This window comes from Pristis pectinata, chromosome 23 (assembly GCF_009764475.1).
Source record: "Pristis pectinata isolate sPriPec2 chromosome 23, sPriPec2.1.pri, whole genome shotgun sequence".
NCBI classification, from domain to species: Eukaryota; Metazoa; Chordata; class Chondrichthyes; order Rhinopristiformes; family Pristidae; genus Pristis; species Pristis pectinata.
In genome coordinates, this window is record NC_067427.1 from 18983210 (window position 1) to 18999721 (window position 16512).

General features: G+C 45.5%; 1 protein-coding gene across 1 annotated transcript; it reads left to right on the forward strand.

Moving 5' to 3' along the window:
* The first annotated feature begins 8590 nt into the window (after positions 1–8590).
* On the forward strand, positions 8591–16497 carry LOC127582178 (piercer of microtubule wall 1 protein-like). Its single transcript, XM_052037246.1, has 3 exons — positions 8591–8747; positions 15176–15254; positions 16183–16497. Exons 1-3 carry the CDS (start codon positions 8593–8595, stop codon positions 16369–16371), a joined length of 423 nt encoding a protein of 140 aa, XP_051893206.1. The 5' UTR covers positions 8591–8592; the 3' UTR covers positions 16372–16497.
* The last annotated feature ends 15 nt before the right edge of the window (positions 16498–16512 follow it).

Sequence of the window (16512 nt, forward strand, 5' to 3'; positions counted from 1 at the left end):
AATGCGTTCCTCATGTTGGGATAGGATGGGCTTCCTCTTAGTCCAGCCCTGGGCTTTTATTCTGTCCTCTTCCTCCGCGGACTTCCTCTTTACAGAGTTTCACCATTTGTTGAAATGAGTCATCTTGAATAGCTGCTGTAGAATTGACTTGCTGGAATTTTTGTCATGAGATAACCAGGATTTTCAGATTGACGTTAGTCAATGGGAGGAACTGAAAATAGCAAGTAAACTTTCCATGGAATTGTTAGAAGGAAAATGGGATGTTGTGGAACAGGTCTCAGGTGGGAATTGGTCAGTGTAGAAAAGTTCATTTCAGGCCATTGATTACGGGCAGGAGATTGATGAACCTGGCAGTAATTTATATTCCTCCTTGCTGGCTCCTTCTATATTATGTCCTCCACTTTACGCTGATATTAACAAAGGGAAACCCCACCCCATGTGCAGTGAAAGCCTTACGTGGTGAGGCACTGGTCTCCCGAGTATGGGTAATCCAGGACACAATAAGTACACAAGTGATTCCCAGTTCACTGGCTGCGGGGATGGAGAGGAAGCCATAGACCATCCACCAAATGCAGTGACAAGAATAGTTCCTCCAGGACACCCCTGGGTAGGAGCGCACATGCAGTTCCAGCCCATTAGGATAACCTGAGTGACCGTCCAACACTTAGGACCAATAACCCCACAAGCATGCTCCATAGATATAGAAGAGCATCTGCTCAATTGTCACCTTAATTTAGAAGATAGTCATACAAAACACATTATTTTAGCTGCACTTTCAGTAGAATTACAAAGCAACTTTCCTTTTATTTCCTGTAATCGATGTGATTGTTACTATACAAACTGCTTTGGGAATAGAAGATGTTGACTTGGGAAAAATATTGCATTAGATAAAACAAGATCCCTGTGAAAGTCCTGGAGTGTTCAAGAACCAGTTACGTGAAAATTATAAGATGAATAGACAAGCTGCTAAATGTTCCCAAAGGACTGCACAAAAGCTGGATTTTGTTTCTCTTCCCCAGTTCCAAGACCATATTCCTTTGTTTCTTTTCATATTCCCGTGGTTTTATGCTATTGTGTTTCACTCACTAACATTGTTATCTGAATTAACCTTGGAAGAGATGGAAATGAGTAACAGGAATCCACAATGGTGTTGTACGGTTTTGGTTAATGCTGTGGATTATGTGAGAATTTCTGATTCCCACATATTTTTAATTGGCGGATAATTTGAACCGGCATTTTGTGAAATAGTTTAGGAGTATTTGGAGTGAAATCTTAAGTCTTGTCTCAATTAACAAGAATATTTTCTTCCCTGAGTTAATGGTGATATTAGTTGTGGTTTCTGGTGTATTGTTTACTTCTTAAGGTAAGGTTTGTGTGGTTTTAAATATGTGGAAGTATAAAAGAATACATTTATTGTAATTACAGTTGCATTTCATAAGCTGAAATGCTGTTAGAGTGGATAAACCTTCAAGGAGGTTAACCCTTTCCATCGACAGCTTCAGTCTAACTCTCTCCCAGAAACGACAAATTAATCCCCTGGGCTCTTAAGCAGAGCCACATTGGATTCTACTCTTTCTAAACAAGTGGCAATCACTTTTGAACTGCAAGAGGTGAAGAACAGTAATAGGGTATCCAGCCACTTCCAACATCTTCAAGAACTCAAGCAATTACTGCAAACATGCAGCAGTGTGACAATTTGGACTTAAGACTTGGTCAGTCAGAGACTTAGACTTGATATATTCAGGGTCATCTGTACTTTTTTTGGAACAAGGTATACAAAGAGAAATTTACCTTAAGTCCAAGAGAATGATCGTGGACGAGTGATCACCAGGGGTTTGCTGCATATCAAGAAACAAAGTTTTAAATGTGAAAAACTGAACTTGAAGTGACATGTCAGTCCAACATTAGGTTGTTTAGGAATGGGAAAAGTGAATAAAGGCACAACATATCAGGCAGCTTCTCCAGCATGCTCCGTTTTTATTTCAGATTTCTAGCATCTGCAGTTTTTTTTTATTTTCACAAAGTATTGGATATGTTTGGACATGTCTGAAAGTTAAATCAGCAAAAGCTGTTAGTAACTTAAGGGTTTAATGACTTAACAGAAGTTTTGTTTGGAACAGTTAAGATTTTCCAGACCACCTGAATAAAAGAAAATGGTAATTTCAATTGTATATTCTCAATTACAAATGGTACTCCACTGACTGGGAAGTTTATCAAAAATGTTTTTCAATGTGATTAAATGATCTGAATGACTAGACATAATTCATAACCAGACATTAGTTTGATTTTGATAGTAGTGAGAAAAGGTGTCATTAAGAATAGTTCATTAATTACTCCAGCAGAACAGTTTGTGTCCCTATCTAGCAATATTTGAAGAGAAATGCATTTGGTACCATGACCTCCTCCTGAGTCATGAACAGAAGCCTAGATCTCTAGCCATTTGGTGTTCCTTTAAAGACCACTTGAAAGCCAAAGGTTGGCTTGCCCCGTATCACACAGGAGGCATGATACTGGGATGCCACAGTGAGTGCGCAAAACATACTGGATGCGAGTAAGGCAACATACCATGGAAATACAGGGTGAATTTGCACTGAAGAATGGGTCTCTGACATGTATATCATGGAATTGTTAATGTAGCTCAGAAAAGAGATAACTGTCGGAACCATCAAGGTACTGACAGAAGCCCCATAGAGAAACTGGTGTTGAAACTATTAAATTAGTTGAAAACAATGGGTATTTTTAAGAAATATCAAAGTTGGGATTAAAGAGAGGTGGGAATTTTGGATGGAGATGGTTGAAGGCAAAGGAAGAGCGATACTTTGCAATGAGCACCTCGGAGGTGGAAATGTTTAGAAAAAGAGCACTGAATCATTATTTATGTCGGTTTCTGCAATAGGCCCTTGTGATTTTCTCTGTTTGCACATTATTTATAGCATTTAATTGAGAAACTAAGGAAGTGAACATATGACCCAGAAATGGCCAATCGCCTAGGAGCAAACAATAAGCATCTGTCATGTATATGACAATGAAGAACAATATACTGATTAGGTATTTGATTGAGGTCTGTTCAGAAGCATGAATGACACAAGGTAAGAGCCAGAAGTTGCTGGGACTAGTGTTAGAAATTCCTAGTCCAGTCCAGATATAGACTTGACTATGGTGGGACATAAGGAAACATTTGCTACTTGTCCCCTGGATTCCAATGGTTTCACAATTATTGATTATAACCCATGTTATTGAGGCACATGATGCATCAAACAAGATCACAAGTACATATAATTACAACCCCAGTTCTACTTGCTGCAGTCGAGGTGCAGCTTGTAGAGTGGCTGCCTCACATCTCCAGTAACCCAGATTCAATCCTGAACTTGGCGCTGTCTGTGTGGAGTTTGCATTTTCTCCCTATGAAATCTTGGATTTCCTCTGGGTGCTCCGGGTTCTTCCCACATCCCAAGGATGTGTAGGTTGGTTGGTCACTGTAGATTGCCCCCAGTATGTAGAACAGTGATGGAATCTGGAGGGAGTTGATGGGAATGTGGAGAAAATAAAACAGGATTAGTGTACAGTTAGAGTTTGATGGGCCACAGGGCCTGTTTCCATGCTGTATGACTCTGTGATTCAATTATTCTAAGATCCCTGCAGACCGACAGTCTGGAACAGAACAAGTGCATCAGATCTACCAGGAACATGTTGACAAAGTATGGTGCTCAAAGTAGGGCCAGAATACTGATAAGGAGAGGGAGAGAACAAAAGAGGTGTTGAAGCATCATCGAGGCCATCTCGTTGAAGCTAGCAACATCTGTGACAAAATTCCAGGAGTAGCTCAGTCTGTTAGAGAGTAAACAAGGAAGAGAAGGTATGGCTGAAACTGCAAAAGAGAGGGGACTGGTAATGAATGAAATATAAAATTCAACTTTGAAAGGAATGGGGATAAGATCATCTGTAGTTAACAGGTAAGTTAAAAGAGTATGGAGTTGGAGAGAGAACAAGCACGATCCAAATGAAGAAAAGCTGCAGTCAACAGGAGACAGCAAGAGGAAAAAAATCCACACCAGAGTCACTCAAAGGGCTTTGATATCTTCTTTGTTAAGTGTTGTTTCTTTCAAGTTTAAGTCAAGTTGAGTTTGTCATGAGCACAAGTAAGATGAGGTATAAGTACAACGAAAAACTTGCTTGCAGAAGCATCACAGGTACATAGGTACAAACAACACACAGAATATAAATTAAAGATAAAATTATACCATACAGTGAAAAGAACGACTGTGCAAAAGAAAGACCTTAGTGCTAAAAACAAAGACACAATGAAGACAATTTTGTACAGGATGCAATTTAGTTGATAATTGTTGTGCTTATAAACCACATTATCTATAGCATTTAATTGAGAAACTAAGGAAGTGATCATAATGGTTTATTGGAGTCAGAGAGTCATACAGCACAGAAACACACCCTTTGGCTCACCATGACATACTGACCTATCTATACTGATCCCACTTTCCAGCACTTAGTCTAGTAGTGCATTCCAGAACAAGTCTCGAACAAGAGTCATGAGTTAAAATTAAATTAACTACTAATTAGCAAATTATTATGGCTTGTTACAACCAATGAAGTACTTTTCCAGTGTAGTTCCTGATGTGATGTAGGAACCCATTTTCACACAGCAAATCCCCCGTACAGTAAAGTGAGAATAATCAAATCATTTCTTCTTTTGGTGATGGTATCTGAAGGATAAACATTGGTCAGAAAACCAGGGATGAGTATCTGGTTTTCTTTAAATTAGTGCCACTGGATCTTTTATATCAACTGAGGGAGCAGGCAGGTTCTTGACTCGACATCTCATCCAGGAAAGGTGATCTCCAACAACATAGTACTCTCTTGGAGGAGAGCCAGCTTATATTTGTCAGTTCAAGATCCAGGAAGTGGATTTGAACCTACAACTATGAAGTGTAATGGCTTTGCAGGGAGCCTGAATTGACACCTTATTATCAAGTAATTTCACACAGAGGATGTGAGTCTGGTCTTCCACCTCCTGAACAGGGCAGTGTTCAACAAGATCTTCACAGAGTGACTGACTCTCGCAACATTTAACATGCATCTAGACAAGCACTTGAATCACCAAGGCATAGAAGGCTATGGACCTAATGCAGGTAAATGGGATTAGTGTAGACGGGTGGGTGGATGTGTAGATCAGTGTGGACGTGGCTGACTGAAGGAGTTGCTTCTGTGCTGTTCAACTCCAAGACTCAACATCAGTCCAACAAGCTTATCCTCGTTCTGCCCGAAATCCCACTTACCTTCCCTTTAACCATGCAGTTTTAATTATTTCTTTTATGAATGTTTATCCATGTGCTTTTCAAAAGCCATTCTGCATTCTCTTCCCACTCTACTGCTGTGCTGGGTGTGCCATCTTTCACTCATCTCACAAGAACGCAAGAGACGGGAGCAGAGGTAAACCGGACAGCGATCCAGCCCACTCCAATATCCAATGAAGACACAAGAGGCTGCAGATGCTGGATGTGGAGCAAGACGCAAAGCGCTGGACTAACTTAGCGAGTCAGGCAGCATCTATGGAGGGAAATGGACAGTCGACGTTTCAGGTCAAGACCCTTCATCTCAGGACACATGGCTGTGGTAGCAAGTCTGGGTGAGCATATGGTTGACAAGTAGGAGAGCAGCAGAGATCGTAGAGGAGGAGCAGTAAGAGAAGGTCTCACAGATGAACTGACTAAGATGAAGGGTTTCGACCCGAAACGTCGACTGTCCATCTCCCTCCATATATGCTGCCCGATCCGCTGAGTTCCTCTGCCGTTTTGTGTGTTGCTCCACTAACCAATGAATCTGGATCACCTTCTGTCTCCGTTCCACTTCCCAATCTATCACCAAATCCTTCAATTCCCTTTGCCCTGTCAACCAAAGTCCGGAATGTGTTCACCAACTCTACATCCATAGCCCTGTGAGCTGGAGAACTCCAAGGATTCTCAATCTCCTGAGGAAAAAAATTTCTTCTCCTCTCAGGCCTAGGTGGCCAAGCTCTTATCTTGAACCTCTGACTTCAACGTCTACTGCCCAGTCAGGTCATCATATTCTTTCAAATGGCAATGAATAAAGGGCCATTTTACCCAATCTCTCCTTTGAGAAACATCCTTTTATCCCAACAACTATCTCCAATGAACCTTTAATACAACACCTCTAATTCTTCCTTAGGTGGGGAGGCCAAAACAGGATATGATTTTGCCTGGCCCCCATCACAGTACAAATGCATAATCTGTATTTTGAACAACAGCAGACTGTTCCCCAGTCGAATGCATCAGTACGGATCACAACATTATTCTGACCTGATAACAGGCACCGCTCCATCAGACACATTAAGTTGGGCATTAAGTCCAGCATAGCTAGCTACATAGTAAAGCTGCCTCAGTTCCCATTAAGAACTCCCAGCGGCCTGTATAGACAGAAAATAATATAAAGTCAAACAACGATGGCATTCTGAAATTAGAAAACTGCAGACTGCTTTACTGGAAAGAGGTGTTGTGAAATGCTGGGAGGATTCAGAATAGTTCACAACCAGCAGTGGGTAACAGGGCAGATTTGCTCACATTGCATCATCCAGATACATTAAGAAATTTGAAAATCAGCAACAAATTTTCTGATGAGCATGGAAGAGGAAAACCAAATGAAAGTTATAAGGAGAGATTGGATTGGCTGGGGTTGTTTTCCCTTCAGTGGTTGAGGCTGAGGGGTTCCTGATGGTAGTAAACAAAACCATGAAGGGGGATACGTAGTGTAGATGGTAGGAATCTTTTTCCCATGGTGGGGTTGTCTAAGACAGAGGCCATTGGTTTAAGCTGAGAGATTGGAGGTTTAGACGGGATCTGAGGGAGAATTTTTTTTTACACAGAGAGTGTGTACACAACATTTAAGAAGCATCTAGAGAGGCACTTGGATCATCAAGGCATTACAATGCTATGGACCTAATGTAAGTGGGATTAGCATAGATGGGTGCAATGGTCAGCATGGACACAGTGACCCTATGACTCCATGGAGGTGACAAAGGCAGAGAAATAAACAAGACATAGAGGCCTGGTTATTGGTTCCGATGTGGAACCTGTTCATTCCTGTGACCAGGTATCCACTCACCATTTGGGAAAGGCTCACTGTGGACTTCCTGGGGAATCAAATTGCCACGCAAACCTTGGCAACAGCAGGCAGCTTACTTCAGTGGGTGCAGTGGCCCGAGCAGCGGAATTCACATGAGATGCTGAACATTGGCATCAGAAGCAGGAATAACTATTTCCTATAGCACAAGGGTGTGGTTGCTGCAAATAAATTCTCACCTCCAACTCACGTCAATCAGCTCCAGAGACAGGAGGTGGGAGGGCAGCAGTATCACCAGCAGCCAGGGACAGGCCAAGATTGACAGCTATTGGATAGGCATGCTTTAAATCCTCGACACTATTGAGCAAGCATGTGTCTATGCCACGTGTCACAATATTCACATTCCCTCGGATGATTACTGGCAGGCAGAGGGTGTAGGTGCATGACCTCAAGAACTGACAGGAGTTGAGTTGAGGCCAGGCCTGAGTCGGCCATATTACAGAACTGAAAGGAGGAAGTCTTGGGAAAGTGGAAGGCAATGTACTACATCTCAGAAAGATACACTGGAACCTGTCCCCCCAGTGAGGGTCATTGTGTGTGGGACCCCTCCCCAGTGAGGGTCAGTGTGTGTGGGACCCCTCCCCAGTGAGGGTCATTGTGTGTGGGACCCATTCCCCAGTGAGGGTCATTGTGTGTGGGACCCATTCCCCAGTGAGGGTCAGTGTGTGTGGGACCCATTCCCCAGTGAGGGTCAGTGTGTGTGGGAACCCTCCCCAGTGAGGGTCAGCGTGTGTGGGAACCCTCCCCCTCCCCAGTGAGGGTCAGCGTGTGTGGGAGCCATTCCCCAGTGAGGGTCAGCGTGTGTGGGAGCCATTCCCCAGTGAGGGTCAGTGTGTGTGGGAACCCTCCCCAGTGAGGGTCAGTGTGTGTGGGAACCCTCCCCAGTGAGGGTCATTGTGTGTGGGAGCCATTCCCCAGTGAGGGTCAGCGTGTGTGGGAGCCATTCCCCAGTGAGGGTCAGTGTGTGTGGGAACCCTCCCCAGTGAGGGTCAGTGTGTGTGGGAACCCTCCCCAGTGAGGGTCATTGTGTGTGGGAGCCATTCCCCAGTGAGGGTCAGCGTGTGTGGGAGCCATTCCCCAGTGAGGGTCAGTGTGTGTGGGAACCCTCCCCAGTGAGGGTCATTGTGTGTGGGAGCCATTCCCCAGTAAGGGTCAGCGTGTGTGGGAACCCTCCCCCTCCCCAGTGAGGGTCAGCGTGTGTGGGAGCCAATCCCCAGTCAGGGTCAGCGTGTGGGTCCCGTCCCCCAGTGAGGGTCTGTGTGTGTGTGGGACCCGTCTCCCATTGAGAGTCAGTGTGAGGGACCCGTCCCCCAGGGATCCTCAGGTCCTCTATATGACGCTCTCCCATTGGTTGGTGCACCTCTTCCTATCTACTGACGTATGGTAGGTTGCTGGGGCACGGTTGCCCGGTAACGAGCGGTTGTTGCAGTTCCTGGCGCCATGGATGTGTGTGAGGTGAAGGAGCCCGCGGTGAAATACTTGGAGCCGGTGCCGGAGCCCGAGCTTCCTGTCCCGCCCCGGACCAGCCAGTATTACCGAGTGCACCCGGGCGTCCCCGACAGATTCGAGCACCCGGACTGCTTCCAGGGTTACAGGTACTGGGAAGCATTTCATTCCAGGACATCCCGGGAATGGGATCCACTTCATGGAGAGCGAGCTGAAGATTGATGTCGGAGAGGCAGATCCATGGAAACTGGGAGTGTGATCCAGGGAAAGAGATCCGGAGAATGGGATCTAGTCTGGGATCCAATAAATGGGATGTTGGCAGAGATATCCCGAGTTGGGGTTGGACTGGGATCGAACCAGTGGGATCCATAGAGTTGTATACAAGGAAGGGATTTAACATATGAAATAGAAATCAAGGGAAAAGAGGAATGGGATCCCGGGGGGAAAGGGTACATGGAATGGCATTCCAGAGGAAGGGATATAGATAGAGGCAACAAGGGTTTGTAATCTCAGGAATAGGACCTGGGGGAGGATGGTCCCAGAAGTGAATGAGATCAGAGAACTGGAACCTTGGTAACGGGATCCAAGGAATTTGTTTCAGAAAAATGGGATTTAGGGAATATGTTAACAATAATAACAGAAAATGCTAAAACATTCAGGTCAGGCAGAATCTGTGGAGAGAGAAACGGTTGATGTTTCAGGTCAAAGACCCTTCGTCAGAACTGGGAAAGAGAGAAAACAAGTTAATTTTCAGTGGCAGAGAAGCTGGGAGAGGAAGGGATGGGTGGAATATCCGTGATAGAGCGAATTGGAATATGGCACTTAGATAGGAAAGGTGTAGAGGGATACGGGCCTAATGCAGGCAGATGGGATTGGTGTAGGTAGGCATCGTGGTTGGCACGGCTGAAGTGCACTGAAAGGGCTCATTTCTGCGCTGTTCACTTCTGTGGTTCTATGATTCTGTGAGTTATGCTTCTTTAATCAGTGTAATGTGTGGCTGATAGTAAGGCTGATGGATGTGCCCACCAGACCAGGCTATACCAATGGAGAGAGAAAAACTGAGCCAAGATCATAGATGGATGTCAGGAAGAAATGGCCAGTTCTGATATAGACAGACCGAGAGTACCTAAAGTTGGGGAAATTAATACCACATCTAGAAGGCTGCAACATGCCCAGACGGAAGATGAGGTGCTGTTCCTCAAGCTTATGTTGGGCCTCATTGTAACAGTGCAGGAGGACAAGGATAAATAAGTTTGGAGAATTAAAGTGGCAAGCAACTGGGAGTTCAGGGTCACCCCTACAGGTTGAACACAGGTTCTCTCCAGAACAGTCACCCAGCCTGTGTTTGGTTTCTCCAATGTAGAGGAGACCACATTGTGAACAGCAAATGCAGTACAGTAGATTGGAAAAAATGCAAATCAGTCACTGCTTCACCTGGAAACACTGTTGGGGACCCCGGATGGTAGGAAGGGAAAAGGTGAAAGGATAGGTGTAGCATCTCCTGCAGATGCAATGAGAAAGTGCCATAAAACATGAAGTGCTGGCATGGATGGAAGAGACCAGGGAGCCTAGAAGAAAGCAATCACATTGAAATGCTGAAAGTGGAATGTGTGTCTGGGGATGGAATCTTCATGGGGCTGGCAGAGATTGCAAAAGATGATCTGTCAGATGCAAAGGCTGGTGGGGGTGAAAGGTAAGAACCAGGGAACACAGATCATGCTCTGTCCCTGGAGGAGAAGGGGTGAGAGCAGAAGATCTCTTTATTTGTCACGTGTACATTGAAACACACAGTGAAATGCATCTTTTGCGTAGTGTGTCCTGGGGGCAGCCCACAAGTGTCGCCATGCTTCCGGCGCCAACATAGCACGCCCACAACTTCCTAACCACTACGTCTTTGGAGCGTGGGACGAAACCGGAGCACCTGGAGGAACCCACGCAGACACGGGGAGAACGTACAAACTCCTTACAGACAGCAGCCGGAATTGAACCCGGGTCGCTGGCGCTGTAAAGCGTTACGCTAACCGCTACACTACTGTGCCTGCCCTGCAGCTGAGAAGCTGAGATGTGGTCAAGTCCTGATGAAGGATCTCTGACTTGGATTGCTAACTCTGCTCCTCTTTCCACAAATGCTGCCTGACCTGCTCAGTGTTTCTAATATTTTCTGTTTTTATTTCAGATTTCCAACATCTGCAGTGCTTTGATTTTCATTTTTTGTTGATAATAAGTTGCTTATAACACAATGATTGACATGCAAAGCAGATTCTGAGTTGATGCAGGGTTTCAAATGGGGAATGTTATTTTCAAAGATCCCAGAGCTTCAAGTTGTGTTTGATCATTGAATGTCTGCTTTCTCCTGTTTTGTCATTTTTGCACCAGACATTAAAAAAAATCTGCATTTACCATCCTGGTGTCTGAAGCAGAAACTGCAGCTTTGATATCAGGAAATTCCTGTCTCCCTGCTGCCGGAAGCTGCAGATTCGCTGAGACTGTCAATATTTACAATATATCCCGAGGACAGTGACAGTTATTGTAGGAGGTCCACAGAAGTGTGCCAATATTCACAGGGATTTCCCAGGAGTGTGACAGTATTTTTGGAGGGAGTTCCCCATTTGTGTCAACAGTTAGAGTCTCCTGAGGATGTGTAATATTTGCATGGGACTATGGATGGCAGGGATCTTCTGCAATTGTGTTCATATCTTCATGCATCTCCCTGGTACGTGACAATATTTGCAGGGGATTTCCAAGAGAAGTTCCCTATTTTATGTCCACATACTGTGTGCCTTCTTTATTGCTTGCTATAATTAAATGTTCACTTTTTTTGTCTCATGTATAAGGATACCTACATCCCCCTGAACACCCAACACGTTTCATCTCTCAGCGTCCTGACCCGAAAATGACCTGTTTATTCCTACTCTCTGCTTTCTATCTATTAACCATAACCCACAATCCCATCTGCTCTAATTTTGTTTGAATTTTGGTAAATTGGCAAATCGGTTCATTATTGTCACATGTACTGAGGTACAGTGAAAAACATTGTTTTGTATGCCATCCATACAGATCATTTCATCACATCAGTGCATTGAGGTAGTACAAGGGAAAAGCAATAACAGAATGCAGAATAAAGTGTTAGAGTTACAGAGAAAGTGCAGTGCAGGCAGACAATAAGGTGCAAGGTCTTAACAAGGTAGATTGCGAGGCCTTCAGCTATGACCTTGACCAACCCAAGAAGATGTGGGATCAGTTGATTCTGACATCACCTTCCCTGCACAATCATCTCGTGCTTACAGACCCCTGGTCTGGTAGCCCCATGCCTAAAGTATCTTTTTTGTTCAGTTAAGGCCTTGGTTTCCATGGTGATGGGACAAGGAGCAGCAAGTATCTGCAGTTACCACATTCCTCACTGGGCATTCTGGTATCCCTTCACGCATGCTCTGTGGGCAGACCAGGCCTGAGTTATTGGGGGGGGGGGGGGGTCACGCAGAAACCCACTTCTGTCTTACTTTGTGATGTAATAGGCATGTCAATCCTACAGATTGCTCTGATCACTTCAGTTCCCCCTTGAGGACCCAGGCTAATCTGACCAAGGAAGACACCACTTCACCTAAATTACCCTGAGGTACCCGCCTCGATTCTGGTGACCCTCGGCAGGCTGGGGTGGGTGCTTCAGTGTTTAAGTGGTGCTTTCACAGCTATTACATACAATAATACTCCTGCATCTTTCAATATCACAAAGGGTGATATATCACCCTCACCATCCTACTGAAGTGCTTATAGGCGGCACACCAGCAATCCTTAAAGCACGACTTGTACTGTTACCAAGACATGAGAAACTATTCTGCTCCATGGATGGATGTTAACAATCATACCCCGGTTGCATATTTGGGACCACCATGGTCTGCTCTCAGGACCCTATCTATATTGCCCCGATGTGTTGTGATTTCTTTTTATGAATGTCATATTTGATGAATTGCCCTGTAGTTTCCTTCCAGAGCCATACCATACCTTCTGGGAGATGAGGAAACGTGTTCCTCTCAGGAGAAAATCAAATAAACCATAGATGCTGGAAATCTAAAATAAAGTGCTAGAAACACTCAGCAGGTCAGGCCGCATCTGTGGGAAGAGAAACAGAGCTGATGTTTCCGGTCAAAGACCCTTCACCAGACAACTTGAAACGTTGGCCCAGTTTCTCTTCCCACAGGTGTGACCCGACCTGCTGAGCATTTGCAGTGCTGCCTGGTCCTTTCAGGGTGTGTTGCATTATTCCTTCAATTGCATCAAGTGTCCCTGTGTTCCAGTCCAGATATAAGTCATGCACACTTCCCCTACAGAAGTTAGTCTGATTTATCTGATGTATCCTAAGTTTCACTAGGGACAACAAATATTTTTTAACTCGCCTGTAGCAGCAAGGGTTGGTTTCCACTTGGATGTACTGATCACCACCACCCATGCACCCTGGTCTTGGTTGAAGCCACTTGAGGCAGTCTCTCAACTCCCACTCGGTGTGGATGGATTGCCACAGGCCCAGTCCGTCTACACTCTATTAGGGAAACTTCCCTCATCACGTTGTCTTTGCTTTCAGTTTTGGAGTCCAGAGTTGTGTAATGTATTAGAGTTCCAGAGTCATACAGAACTTGCCCTCGGGTTCAGTCAGTCCATACTGACCATCAGGCATCCACCCACACTAATCCTACATTAATCACATTTTACACGCCTACACACTATTGGCAGTTTTCATTGGCCAATTAACCTAACAACCTACACATCAATGGATCACAAATCTGACATGATCTCCCCTCTGAATGCCATTATACTGTGGCAACAGGGAACTATCCTTACTCGTTGCTGGGATTGGAAAAATGATCTCTAGATATCGCATGTCCCGATAATAGGTGAACCCAGGTTACACACACTCAGTCTCACCCCATATCTGGTTGAGGTCATATCTCATTTGGCCATTCATCCAGCTCCCACAGATCCGGCTCGGGTTGGTCAGTTTGTCACTTCATGTTCCCGGTCATTGATGATGCTTGAGTGCATCTCCATCACCTTAATCAACCGACTGGTCACTTGGACCTCTGATTTCCCTAGGTGCTGCTCTCTCCTGGGTTACGGCAGGTCCTTTATCAATAACCATCTTAACTTCTTCCTTTGGGAATCCAGTCGATCTGGATCCCTTGGTGATCTATCACTCCCATAGCATCTACTGCCCCCGGAGGAGAGTGCATGACAGCTTTTGGTGCACTGCGACCATCTGTTCACAGCACCACCATGTTCTTATATAATTGAAACCCCTCATGCTGCAATAATACCCCACCCTCTGGGGTAAGCTGGGCTCCTTGTTGCATGAGACATGGCTATGTTCCATCCCCCCTTTTCACCAAGTTACACGCACAGGAATTACAGGTTTCAGTTAATGATGGTACCCCTACATCCTCCTCGTGTCTGGTTACTGATCCTGAAATCATTACCTGTGACATCTGAATCAGTGTTGTGTATCAAGTTCCAGATTCCTGACTGTAGACCTCTCCAATCAAATTACCCTTCCTGCAGTGTCCACTAATTCCTGCTGCACGGGTCTAATCTTCTCCAACTCATCCCCAGCAGAAATACAGCACTTGCCCCACGTCAGTCACTCACGGCTCTGTAAAAGAATATTGAGAGGTGGTGGTGGTGGTGGGTATGGCCCCCTTGGTGTAGGTTAGTGGTCTGATCTGCACTCCTTTTCCTTTCACATACCTACCACCCCCCCCCCCCCCCCACACACACACACACATTCAAACACATATCCTATACACCAACAGACACTCCCACAACCACATTTGACATACATACCCACACACACTCATACACCCACATACACAAAGCCACACACACAAATACATGCACCTAAATACATACACTCACAGATACACCCACAAACATATACATCCAAACACATATACAGAAACTTAAACTCACATACACACGGGTGCACACACACACACGTTCACAGACTTATACATAAGCACACCTAGAAACAGACACACAGACACACACTCTCTCTCATACATAAACACACACATGGATATTTGATGGCTGAAAGGCAAACCATTTCCTTCAGTGGTGGAATCCAGAATAAAGGAACTCAGCATTTGGAGGTGATGACAGCAATATTTCTCCACCCACAGTGTCTTGGAGGTCTGGACCTTTCTCCACCAGAGACCGGTATGACTATGAGTCAACAGAAGGGTGAAAGTGTGTTGGGTTAGAGTTCCAGGATATATGAATGAAAGGCAGGCAAAGAGAGTAAGGATGCAGATTCTAATTAATACTCTCGAGTTGACAGTCTTGAGGGGTGGATAGCCTGCTCTCCGGTGCTCATCTCTCACACTGCTCAACTCCAGACACCGACTGCCACAAGGGCAGAAACCCGAAGGTCATTCAAGGACAACATGCAGTCTGACAGGGGGCAGGTGGACAGGACGGGTTGAAGGGCTTCTGTCGGCTTCAGCAATGGTGTCATGACAAATGGATATTTAATGTCTTTATAACTGATCATCAAATGAGTTGTATTTTTTTGTTGACTGACAATGTGTAGATCCCGACCAATTAATCCAATATATCGGACAACCAACCAAGTTTATGGGAGTCAGCAGCCAACTGTCCATGAAATGCCGGTAAGAAAAGTAATTTCTAAAATCAGCTGGTTTATTGTGGTATCCATCAATGTTTTAATAATCTGCTGCAATCATTTGTCCAAATTCAGATTCATAATTTATAGGACAGGTATCTCACTGAGGGTCAGTGCGTGTGGGACACGTCCCCCAGTGAGGGTCAGTGTCTGTGGAACCCGTCCCCCATTGAGGGTCAGTGCGTGTGGGACCCCTCCCCCAGTGAGGGTCAATGTGTGTGGGACCCGTCCCCCAGTGAGGGTCAGTGAGTGTGGGACCCGTCCTCCAGTGAGGGTCAGTGAGTGTGGGACCCCTCCCCCAGTGAGGGTCAATGTGTGTGGGACCCGTCTCCCAGCGAAGGTCAGTGTGTGTGGGACCCGTCCCCCAGTGAGGGTCAGTGTGTGTGGGACCTGTCCCCCAGTGAGGGTCAATGTGTGTGGGACCCGTCCCCCAGCGAGGTTCAGTGTGTGTGGGACCTGGCCCCCAGTTAGGGTCGGTGTGTGTGGGACCCGGCCCCCAGTTAGGGTCGGTGTGTGTGGGACCCGGCCCCCACTTAGGGTCGGTGTGTGTGGGACCCGGCCCCCAGTTAGGGTCGGTGTGTGTGGGACCCGTCCTCCAGTGAGGGTCAGTGTGTGTGGAACTCATACCCTGATTGAGCCATTATCCATGGAACCCTAACTTAAGGGACAATCAGGCACTGCAAACACATTTCTCAATGAGACTCACTGCCGATAGAATCTGTACCCAAATGAGGAACAATGTGATGACACCTGCAGTTGCTATTTTTCCTCAGTCAACTGTCTCCAAAAGAGGAAAAATTAATCTTCTCCTGAGGATCTGATTGTGGTGTTGGTGTCTGCTGATTAAATGGGGAGCAGTGGTGGATTCTGCCTTTTCCCTCAGAATTATCCCTTCTAATCTCTTCCTATTCCAGACCAGCTACTTTGCAATATCTCGGAAGGTTTCGGATCACTTAAGTAAATGTGGAATGTACAAAGACAATGGATTTAACGTGGGCCTGGAGAAATCCCTGGTCACTGGGCCGGACAACCTCATTAGGTTCCAGGACCGTCTGAACTTCCACCGCTCCTACTTTCAGGCTGGCCCATCCGACACGGAGTAGTGGATGCAATTTCCTGCTGCTTCCTAATGGACATCCAGATACTTCACCCAGTCCCTACAGTAGTTAGCTGTCGTTTCTTTGCATGTCCCTTACCCAGTTGTATAACAGTTTAAATTCATTGTATTAAAAGTATTTGTTCAA

Bases quoted from the DNA above. Each gene is read 5' to 3' on its own strand.
- LOC127582178 (XM_052037246.1), top strand. From the start codon at position 8,593: ATGGATGTGTGTGAGGTGAAGGAGCCCGCGGTGAAATACTTGGAGCCG. The intron at 8,748-15,175 runs GTACTGGGAAGC...GACAATGTGTAG, and splicing joins GACTGCTTCCAGGGTTACAG to ATCCCGACCAATTAATCCAA. The intron at 15,255-16,182 runs GTAAGAAAAGTA...TTCCTATTCCAG, and splicing joins CAACTGTCCATGAAATGCCG to ACCAGCTACTTTGCAATATC.